Source organism: Lytechinus pictus, chromosome 4 (assembly GCF_037042905.1).
Source record: "Lytechinus pictus isolate F3 Inbred chromosome 4, Lp3.0, whole genome shotgun sequence".
NCBI classification, from domain to species: domain Eukaryota; kingdom Metazoa; phylum Echinodermata; class Echinoidea; order Temnopleuroida; family Toxopneustidae; genus Lytechinus; species Lytechinus pictus.
Window position 1 is genome coordinate 16902987 of NC_087248.1, and position 12087 is coordinate 16915073.

Genomic DNA, 12087 nt, shown 5'->3' on the forward strand with positions numbered 1-12087 from the left:
TCGCATATCAACCCCCTTTGACCATTCTGACCAAGGAGTTATCACCTCTATCTCCTTGTTCTGACCAAGGTATTCCCTGATCTGACCAGGGAAATCTCCATGATCTAACCAGGCTCATCAAATCACAACCTTGAGCATGTTCAGAAGGGCAAAAACAGTATTTGACAGTTCATTGCATGTTTGATAACTGGAGATGCACAATGATTGAGATAACGGGTCATGTCTGTTTCATGCATAATTCCAACAATACTGCATTTTTGTTTTCATTACTTTTTTTTTAGTTAATATTCTACTGGGTTCAACTTAATTCAATGTAACTATTTAAAAGAAAAAAAAAGGCAAATCTTTCTTTGGTAAAGTTCCTTTTCGCAAAGGGTGATTAACTTAAAGTTGTGAATTCCCCCTTTTTTCAGCTTATTTTACTCGTCCATCAATGATTTTCTTTCAAGTTGGTACACTGGTTCGCCTTATCAATCATCAATCAAACTTATTTTTCATGTTTCTTGTCCTTCTGAACATGCTCAAGTTTATGTTTTGATGAGCCTGGATATGATTCGGGAAATGTCCCTGCTCAGATCCTGGATGTAAAATGGGAGTTAACATGCCATAGACAATGAAGAAATGCATCAATGCTGCAAACGTGGAATGGGCTAAAATGCACCACTGTTACATAACAGAGTGTGTATTCAAAACCGCTCAAGCGCGACTAATGAAATTTTCATAGAAGTTAGATCATGAAATGAGCTTTCTACTCATAAACATTTATTTGAGAATCCTTCCACATTTTAGAATTAATTCAGTCCTATGTCAGAGGGACATTTTTTTTGGGACGCGCTGTACAGGGCCGAAGAGCTGAATTGGCTACTCTGGTGAATAACCCGATCTTAATCCAGGGGTGGATCCAGGAATTAAAAAAGGGGGCAAAGAGAATTATGACAAGCCCCCCCCCCAAAAAAAAAAGGTCTTCACTCCCGAATGAAGGTGAATTATATGTCACGAAAGATTTGACAATCGTACGCCCGACCTTTTCCACTACATGGCTCTCAGGGTGGGGGGGGGGGGGGAGGAGCAATTAAGGACCGGATGTTCCCCTTCCCCCTATACATCCCTACAAGTCATCATACGGCGAAGGATGGTTGGTTTCCTTTTACCCAAACTAAGTCGCAGAGAAAGTTATGCACCATTTTTGTATTGTTCACATGCTAGAGAGCAAATAAAGGTTGGAAATACATGCAATTGCTGCATTTCTTTAAATTATGGAGGATATCTAAAATTCTAAACCAAAAATTGATTTGAAACACCGGAGTTTGTGTGATTCAATTATCACATATAAAATCAAATGTAGAAAACATATACTGATCGAAGGGTAACAGGAAGGAAGGAACCAGGAATGAGCCTCTTTATTGACAGCATGACGCAAGATTGGAAATAAAGAACGTGAAGAATGAATTGAGGAAGAAAGAGAAAACAAAAGGGAATGGAATAGTTAGGTTGAAGTGAGGGAGGAGAGAAGACGGGGGGGGGGGGGGGTGGATAGAGAGAGGAGGGAGGGTATATTTATTTTTTTACTATTACTAATATTTCCGTAACTTCATAGTCCATTCCTGTAATGCTACTGTTGGAAGGGGATCAACATTCAGGGTGGCGTATATCCCCAGTGGCGTAGTGACCGCCCCCCCCCCCCCCAAAAAAAAAAAAAAAAAAATCATTACTAAAATCCAATATTATGATAGATTCTGACATAATATTCAGAAAACAATGTCATATTTCTATCTTCATATGAGCGCAAACCACTTTTTTTTATTTTTTTTTAAAGAAAACGACCAACTGTTTGCACCCGGTCAAAAACCAGTAGCAAAACGAGACGATATGCCATGCCTGGTAGTCCAGTCAATATGGGGTTTGACCCACCACTAATTGCAACACGAGATATTCCACTGCAATGCTTTCAAGGAAGGTCCCCTAAACAACATACTAAAAGTCCCAAGAAATCCAAGCAGTGGAAATTTATGAAATTTGCATATTATGCAAATTAGCCATAAAAAGTTAGAAAAATAAGGAAAATAGCCCAAAGATTACAAATTGAGTGTCCAAAACAATTCAATTTGAGCGAAAATTCATGATATATAACTGTATTCAATGTTTTTTGGTCAAAAGTGCAAAAAAATCTACCTCATTTGCATAATATGCAAATAAGCATCCTTATATGGAAAAATGTCAAGGTATTGTGATTTTTCTCTCATTATCTGCTTGAAAATGTCATTAATGTTGGAATTTACATGCTGCTATCACTAAGGACGTTGAATACATTTGTATTCAGCTTAGTGTCTGTAGTGTAATTTGCATATTATGCAAATAAAAGTATCTAACATGTTATAAATATTCAAGAAAACACACTAGTGATACATCCCTCAAAAATTGCAAGTAGATTATCTATTGGAATTGGAATATGACAATACCTTACAGGAAGGTTTCCTAAACACCATATTAAAAGTCCTTAAAGTAGAAATATATTGCAAATCCTAAAAATTGAGAATTACATATCAAATTAAAGGAGAAAATTAGAAGAACACGATGGTGTAAATAATTTATCATGGAGACCGATGAAACTCAGTTAATTGATAGTTTAAAGTTCTCTCTCTGAATGCTTCAAACACGCAGAATTACGTCCGCGAAATTGGGGATTTTTGATGACGTGCATGAGTGTACAAGAGACGTGATTGGCTCTCCTACGTCAAGCTCCACTTGCATGCAAAACCTGTTGCGAGGGTACATTTTCTCCACACTGTCACTGAATACTCGAAAGAAAACCCAGAAGTTTATCTAGATTTGGATTTTCAAATTGATGATTTTGAAGATGAAGAGAATGATGATGAAGTGAACAACAAAGTGACGTGGATGGAGGTAAATTAGGGGAATTACGCCGGTGATTAAGAGTCGGACAATTCAACTTGCATGCATGCCGATTCGCTACCAACGCATGCAGCTGCTAGGCTGCACCGCGGGTCAAATCCATGAAAATTAATTCCATCACGACCACATCCAGACAGAGTCTCTTTCCTCTATCAACAAGGAAAATAATGATATAACGTGCTTACAAACAAGTGAATATATCCGAACCTAAGCTGAAGGTAAATCAACACAAGGAATAGCAGCAGACGATATGCACCGACGATGAATTTCACGTGGCTGGATAGAATTGTCACTCGTTCTGTTAGAAAAAATTTCATTATTAATTCCATTCATCTCATTATTTTGACAAAATCACGAAACTCGGGTAATTATTATTCTACATAAAATATAGTAACACCTGGTACTATTTTTTGAATTACGATAAAACCTTTTTGAAGCAAAGAAATTGAGGTAAATTAAAATCAGATATAAAAGATCATCCGCCTAGCTCGCATGCGATTGTAAACAATCAGCAAGGCGAGCAAGCTAGCCATGTGTTTTTGATTGTTTACTTTGCTTTAAAAAATGTTTTATCGTAACTTAAAAAATAGTACCATCCACGTCACTTTATTGTTCTAGAGCTAGAAACTTTATCATCATTCTCTTCATCTTCATAATCATCAATTTGAAAATCCAAATCTAGATAAACTTCTGGGTTTTCTTTCATTTTGTAATCGAAGTATTCAGTGACAGTGTGGAGAAAACGTACCCTCGCAACAGGTTTTGCATGCAAGTGGAGCTTGACGTGGGAGAGCCAATCACGCCTCTCGTACACTCATGCACGTCATCAAATTCGAGTCAATTCAGAGACCGATGCGAGGCTTATTTCGGAGAGGCATTTTAGCGCTTTTTAATTGGCGATTTCCACCTTATATATTATTTTCGTTATTTTTGAATGACCAAATGGTAATCCTCACATCATTACCTTTCCACTTATATATAATAAGGCCATATTCATAATCAATATATTTCTCCTTTAAATATACAAGCCTATAGGAAAATCACAAAATTTGGATTGTATGCAAATTAGCCATAATAAATTACAAATAACGAAAATAATCAAAATATTGGAAATCAAGTGCAGAAATCAATACGAATTGAACTGAAGCCCCATGATAAGTTTTACAATTTTATTTATTTTTTAAATAAAAAAAAATCGTAAATAAATCTACCTCATTTGCATATATATGATCATCTTTATATGGAAAAAAAATCCAGAAATATTGAGTTTTCTCACAAAAACAGTCATGAAAACATTTCAGTCTAGATCAATATGATGTGATCACTAAGAATGGTAAATACATTAATAATCAGCTTCATATCTGAAGTGTAATTTACATATTATGCAAATAAGCATCTGACATGTTATAAATATTCAAGGAAACACACGTAAGTGATACTTTCCTCTAAAATTCCATGTAGATTATATGTATTAACCATGATGACCTTCCCTACACTTCTTGCTTGGTTGATATTGACTTTTGTCACGAGCAGTTACCCCACTCATATTGTACAATGATGAGTCCATTCTACATGGATCCCACTGCTTGAATGCTTCATTATTTCCATCTAAGTCTTGCTCTCTTCTTGACTTTTTATATAGAGACTTTGCGTTTCTTGCGAGTATAGTCCACGCTAGCAACTTCTGGATTGCCAAGTGATCAGCACAAGATGTCACACCCGTACAAATAAAAGCCCATTAGCTTCGAATATTTGGTCCTTGTAGCACATCAATTAGCTTATAAACTTGGGGTCCTTGTATTTAAAGCGCTTAATGATAAATCTCCACCCTACATCTCAGAGCTCTTATCTCAGCATAGACCAACACGCAGTCTCAGATCAGCAGCTCAAGCATTGCTGAGGGAATCTCTCAGCCACACAACCTGGGGTGACAGAGCCTTCTACATCTCTGGACCAAAGCTGTGGAATAGCCTTCCCCAATTTATCAGGAGAGCAGAGACCCAATCAACTTTTGAGTCTTACCTGAAGACTTTTCTGTTCCCCACTCCAACATTATCCCAAGACAAGAATAACTCAATTGTAGCATTACTAGGACAGTACTTGAACTGAATGATGATCCTAAGCACTGTTTGAAGACATTGGAATTTGTGAGATATTTCCTATTTTTGAGCAAGCGCCATGAGTGCCCAGCTGAGGTGGACACCGGCGCTTTACAAGAACCTATCATCATCATCATCATCACTTGTCTTGGTGGTGTATATGAGTACTTGCTTGGATCACAAGATCTCTGGGCATGCTTAATAAGAGTAACAATAGGCATTTGCCTATACGAGCGACATGAAAGCCATTCATAAATTCATGATGAAGGCTTAAAGTGCATTATTTTTCAGATACAGGAATCGAGATAAGACGTTCTTGCTGAATCCAGTTGCTGCTTCATGATGAAGCATCCATTTTCTGTTCTTTCCTCTTTGATAAATCTCCTATGGCAACCAACTCCAAATATTAAAGCTATAGTTTCTAAGTAAGTCGTATGAAAATAATAATATAAATTTCCTGATATTTATGGTAAACAGAAATTCCTCAGTGAGACAATGAACAAACCAGATGGAGGACTAAGCCAGATTATTGCATTTCCAACAAGAGGACACAACGTAATGGAACACCCTTAACATCACCATCAAATACCATCCAACATTGATTAGACAGTGTGTACAACTTCCAGGATTTATTTGCCACAATGTGCTACTCATGGGTATACTGTGAGGTTATCCAGAGGAATAAACATTTTATGGTACGACTAAGGATGTTCTTCTGGAGGAATGCTGACTTTAATAGTGTCATGCAGATGTACTTTGGACAATCATACAACTCTCTGTACATACTGAAATCCGACAAGTCGAGCATAAGAGACTGAATGCCAATCAAGAGGACTTTAACATGAACACACCGTTAACCATGTCTTCTTCCGACACAAGTTGCCTTAATGGGACAATGGACATAAGTTGTGTCGGAAGATGTCAAAAGTTTTAGAGAAAGGCTAGGAAGGCTTGCACATTTTAGAGCTCCAAAAGCATCAGTAAGGTAAAGCTCAGAATTGCTACAATGCATTAAAGAGGACCATAAGAGGGTTTGTAGACAAGCCTATAATACATAATTTGTTGACCGGATTGACAATGATCCAGGCTGTAACAATTAGCATGTTGGGAGCCCTTAATATCAATAGCTATGACTACATTGGAATATCATTATTAAAGGAAGGCAAAGATTTTTAGTCTTAGTATTCACCACTGATCATGATGATGATGACGCTGAAGTCCTGGGACCCAGTCCTGACCCAGATATGGCCAGATAACATATTGTTTAGTCAAGCAGGTGTAGCCAGACTACTGAAGAAATTGTTAAAGAAAACAACCTGCATGAAGCTACTAGGCCAGACGGAATCTCTGCTGCACTTCTTAATGAGACTACTCATCAGATCTTACCTGCCATAAGTTTGCTTTTCCTGGCCTCCCTTTATCATGTTTATGCGGTGAAATTTCAAGAAAGTCTAAGTCGTTCCCATCCATATAAGAAAGGGTTGTCAACTCTAACAAACTACACACCAATTCAAAAACTGTGCTTTGTTCTTGCCAATCCCATCATCTTGTCAGACTAACGCTTAGGAAGCGAAAAACATATTTCAAGTATTTTTCCTTGAATATAAATCATATTAGGATAGATTTGAATGCTTAGTGATAGCAGCATATTAATTTGAAAAACTGAAATGTTTTCACTGCAGTCAATGTGATAAAAATCAAAATTTCTTGACATTTTCCATATAAGGATACAATGAGGCAGATTTGCTTGCTTTTTTAATAGACATTGAACTTATTTATACATCATGAACTTTTGTTCAAAATAACTTGCTGTGGACATTTAATTTGTAATCTTTGGATTAATTTCCTCATTTTCTATTTTTTTAATGGCTAATTTGCATAATATGCAAATTAATTTTCAGGCATTGGGATGAATTCTCATGCTTAGTGATATAGTAGCATATTATTGTCAACATTAATGAAATGTTTTCAAGAAGTCTATATGAGAAAAATCACAATATCTTGACATTTTTTCCATATAAGGATGCTTATTTGCATAATATGCAAATGAGGTAGAAATTTTTGCACTTTTGATTAAAAACATTGAATTCAGTTATTTATCATGAATTTCCATTCAAATTAAAATGTTTTGGACATTTAATTTGTAATCTCTGGATTATTTCCCTTTTTTCTAATTTTTCATGGCTAATTTGCATAATATGCAAATTTCATAAATTTCCACTGCTTGGATTTCTTGGGACTTTTAGTATGTTGTTTAGGGGACGTTCCTGGAAAGCATTTCAGTGGAATATCTCGTGTTGCAATTAGTGGTGGGTTACCCCCCTATTCTGGCTAGATTGACTGGACTATGGGGACCACGAACGATGTAATTTACACCTGTTACGAGAAATCCGCTTGGCGTACTTCGCAACCATGACGACCGTAACTTTCTGCGGAATGATACATCGATTCGGCAATGTGGGTACTACGCATGAAATATAACACCAAATCAATGGTATAAAATTACCTCTTTGCTGATTAGCACAGTCACAAAATTATCATCAACCTAATTTACATGTATTTTTACGTACACTGATTACATTTTATGTAAATAAATTGTTTTTATTCTGCCTTTCACTCTGAAAGATGTTGGGAAGTCGGCGGAAGAATATAAGTTTTGTTGATGGACCCAATCAATTTGCATATCAATAAGGTCTGTCTGGCCGATACGACGAGCGAGCTAGCTGAGCTACCGGTTTGCAGCGTAACTTGCGCCCGACCGCACAGGCGAAGACTTTGAAGAATTACCGACGAATTCTAGCGGCCCTGTGTGTCAACAAAACATTAACCTGCGAAACGTATCGCATCGGAACTTGTGATTAACATTTTCAGAAAAATAATGCATATTTATGTGTTATATTAGTTAGAGACAGTTTCATTTTGTAAATTGTCAACGATGGCAGATACAGAACAGGCAGCCACCACTGCCACAGATGGAGGACCGAGTGAGAAAGAGGCAAATAAGGCTGATTCTCCGAAACCGGATCAAGAAGTTGCGCCTCCTTTGATTAGCACCTCGAAACGTGAGTTGAAGTTACATACAAAAATTGCTAATAAAAGTAAAACAAATCTACATGTATGGAAGTAAATTAATTTGGTTAATTTTGTAGGGGAGGTTGGAAAATGGGATGATATCCTTAGGTTATTACAAGGTTGGTAAAATATGAGTTTTTTAAGTTTAAAATAAGCAAAACTGTTGAGTGTTGCCTGTTGGAAAATCAGTACCGTATGATGTCTGAAAATAAGAAGATAAACAAAATCAACGACAACAGTTTATGAAGGAGAGTTGGTCAAATGTGTTAGATGTAATTTTAAGGTAGACCATTTCAGATGAGGGAAATATTGACAGATAAATTTTTCATGTTCCATTTTTCAACTGTCCTAATAAAATATGTATGATGACTTTGTCTTTGAAGTGTGATGTCCACACTCCTTTTTTGCTTGAGTTGAGATTTTCTCAACACATAGATCTACATGAAAATAGCACCAATGATTTATTGTGAACCGAAGGTTTATAGGCCTAATATTTTCTTACATTACTGTCAAACAATTTATGAATCATTGATTGATTACATTACAAAGTTTTTGAAAGTATGACAAGCAAAAAAAAGTTTTTTCAACCACAAATTAAGGATATTTCGTACCCGAAAAAATCTGACAAGCAAAAAAAAAAAAAAAGGTCTTCAATTACAAAAGAGGGGTCACACCTCTGTTTTAATGGCATTTTTACATTACAAATTTTAACTTTGCTTCTCAAAGGGGGGGGGGGGGCACGTGCCCCCTGTGCCCCCCCTGGATCTGCCAGTGATAAGAGGGCTGAAAAATGTTTATTAAAAAAAACTCTGAAGAAACAAGATTTTTTAGAAATTCAGTCTTACTTTCTTAGTACTATGAAGGGTCCTTTGACCTCTTTTCTTCCTGCTTTGCATCAATGACTGAATTACTGGTGGGTCTTCAGAAGTTCAGTTAAAAGTGAGCTCTTTTCCCCTGAACAAGTCAACATGAAAGCCAATTTTTTACTAGTGTATATTTTATTTTCATTACAGCTGAGAAAGATGCAGAACCAAAGCAACAGGATAAGAAGAAGCCTGGTGCTGCCCCAGCGCGCAGAGGAGCAGGACCAGCAGTAAGTAGAATAAAAAACAACTTATACTGACATAAAAGTTACACAGAAATCATAAATTGTCAACAGCAAAAAGGCAGTGAAAATCTCCTTTAGATTTTCAGATCCTAGTTGAAGACTCTTTATGCAGCACTGTATTCTATCTTCTTGGAGACATTTGATTCTTGCCCAAGTACTTTCAGTATTATTAATATTCAACCAATTTGAATTAAGGCCACTTGAGAATTTGTGTGATGAAAATTAATGAGTTTAATATTTTCTTTTTTTGTTTAAATGTCAGCATGCAAACAAAGGCCCGGTAAGTTGAATCTAATGTCAAACTATAAAAGCACTTGCACTTTGCTGACTGTTGCCGTTTATCATGAAACCCTCTTGTGTAACAATATTTAGGCTACATGTACTGTACAAAGTGTTTCACAAGTTTTTAAATTCACAAGTTGTATTTTTTTTTTCTAGTGCTTTGTTATGGTTTTTAGACCTTATGTTTTTTTAATTTTTGATTGGTGTACTGTAAAACTACATACATGTAGGCCTATTACATAGTAAAGAATTTTACTCCACATCCCCATTTTAAACAGAACACAACTTTAATAGGATGTAAAATTTGCAGGTTTTGCTCCTTCGTAATTTCTTTTATACAATTGATAAAATTATGTACATTTGAATGAGCTGATGAGGAAAATAATGCAAATTTATTGTCTTCAGGAACTGTAACAATTGAATATATATTTTTTTTATCATGCCCCATTGATTTCAGACTTGATCAAGGTTCAAATATTGACTTGTTTGTTTAGACTCCATTGTTTGGACACTAAGGTGTACAGTTGCTGGATACTCGGTCAATAGACATTTCTCATTGGGCAACCATTAGCTCATTTGATACAGCCATAGGCTGTGGGGAAGACGGTCAATATTTGAATAGTCTCTATAGCTCACATACAAACTGATCCCTAAATTATGCACATACAGGTACATGTACATGTATGTGCTTTAGAAAGTTGGACAAAATTTATTTTATTTTATAGATCTACTCTAATGACTTCAGATTGCAGAGTGCATTTGTGATCACCTCTCAGTGATCAATATATTGGCCTATTTAGTACTAGCATGAGGACTTACTGGCACTTCCCCAGTGTTGTATGCAATGTGTTGATTGATTATTCTAAGATTGTTAGTCTCCTTTGATTATTTTGTTTAAAATATTTGCTAGCATAAATATTCTTTAGATGTAACGTTCCCTGTATGTTGTACATTTCTAAAGAAATCTTTGTACTGATGGTAGTCTGACAAATTGTCTCATTGTTGTTTATGTGTTTGTCTAAAGTTTGTACCCATTTCAAAATAGCATGGATGGTTAAATGTTTGTTTTGTATGTATAGTCGTGTAATGACCTTTCACCCTATTCTCTAGGGTCAAGGGTCACAGAAGGGTGCTCGTGTATCCATATCACTGCAGCCTGGTGGAGACCTACACGGGCACACTAGTGATTTTGTCAGAGCCAGACGCCAAGTATGTTAGACTTTCCCCCGCAGTTATTCCACTGCGTCTGCAATGCATGAATGCTAAAAGAAAAATGAAAATTGTCACATCCAGCTCAATATTCTCATTCCACCAAATTATTAGCTCCACCCTCCTCCCATTTACATTATCATGCAATACACTGTTACAGAAATGTCAATTATTCTTTTGTTTGATGAAAATTGATGGAACTCAATTGTATTCCAAATAATGAATTTTATTAAGAAAATTTTTCTTCATGGCTTTCTGTTCTCATTTCTATAAATGCTTGATGGCAATTGGCAAAATACATACTCATTATTGCTCTCTATACTAATTGCTTTTAATCATGCAATTTCTATTCATACCATATCTCCTGGGGCTGATTTTTATTGACTTTGACATACATGTGCAATGTAATACTTTGGGGGTGCATGGCTGAAGGCTTTGAAAATATTGATTGATTGCAGTATTATGCTGTACAGTACAGGTTTAGACATTAGATCTGCGGTTAATATGTTGTACACTACTTTACAGTGTTTATAAATTATTCCATATGGGTGAAGCATGTCATGCATCGATCATTGTAGGTCATTTTTTTTTCTTTTTAGTTGAACTTGAAGGTACTTTTATAGTATTGTTGATATTTCATATGATCCATAACGACCAGATAGCTTCCTTAGGCGGGACGTCAATATCCGGGAGGGGTGTGCAAACGCGTTTGCACGCCCTCATTACTTTTCATGCACGGGCTTGCACGCCACGAAGTTAATGAGGTTGAATTTGCATATCAATAGAGCACCCTTGCGATCATCGCGGAGTGACATAACGAGCCCGTGCAGTCGCGTTCTGGCACTTCTATTGTTCCCGGGCATTGGGCTGGCAAGCCTAGAGGAATTTATTGGCGCGTGTAGAGAAGTTCCTTACCTCAATTGTTTGCCGTGAAATGTTGTGAGGGTGCAACTACTAGTATAATGAATGACGATGTGTGCCGTAATTAATTGGTTGGAAGGCGTGACAAGTATTCAAAGGGACAAGAACCTGGACGCAAAAATTTTGCTCCGGCGAATCGCTTATTCATGCTTACACCTTCGTCACATTTGCTATACGGCGGCCGTACGGCGAGTCAATAACGGCCGTTTTAACATTTTATGTACGAGCTACATAATGTGGTTTGTATAAAAATGAATAAAACGGCTGCATTCGACTCGCCGTACGGCCGCCCTAGAGCAAATGTGACCAAGGTATTAGTACCTGATGATGTGAGATTCCAAAAATATGTATATAATTCCCGTAAATTCCTGACAAAGATGGAAAGGGAAATAAATTTTGTTTTGGCTACCAGCGGAAGTAAAGTGCGATCCGTCAAAGCGTTCGATCAACCGCGGCGACCGCGCACAACGTCTACAGGCGCTG

At 36.7% G+C, this 12087-nt stretch overlaps 1 protein-coding gene across 1 annotated transcript in view; it reads left to right on the top strand.

The window, feature by feature from the left end:
- Positions 1 to 7691: 7691 nt before the first annotated feature.
- Positions 7692 to 12087, top strand: part of LOC129258920 (dynein axonemal heavy chain 5-like) — a 99084-nt gene continuing 94688 nt past the window's right edge. Inside the window, exons 1-2 of the mRNA XM_064098517.1 lie at positions 7692 to 8074; positions 9098 to 9177. Of these exons, the coding sequence (XP_063954587.1) occupies positions 7948 to 8074; positions 9098 to 9177 (207 nt within the window). The 5' untranslated portion in view covers positions 7692 to 7947. The remainder of the gene's footprint in view (positions 8075 to 9097; positions 9178 to 12087) is intronic.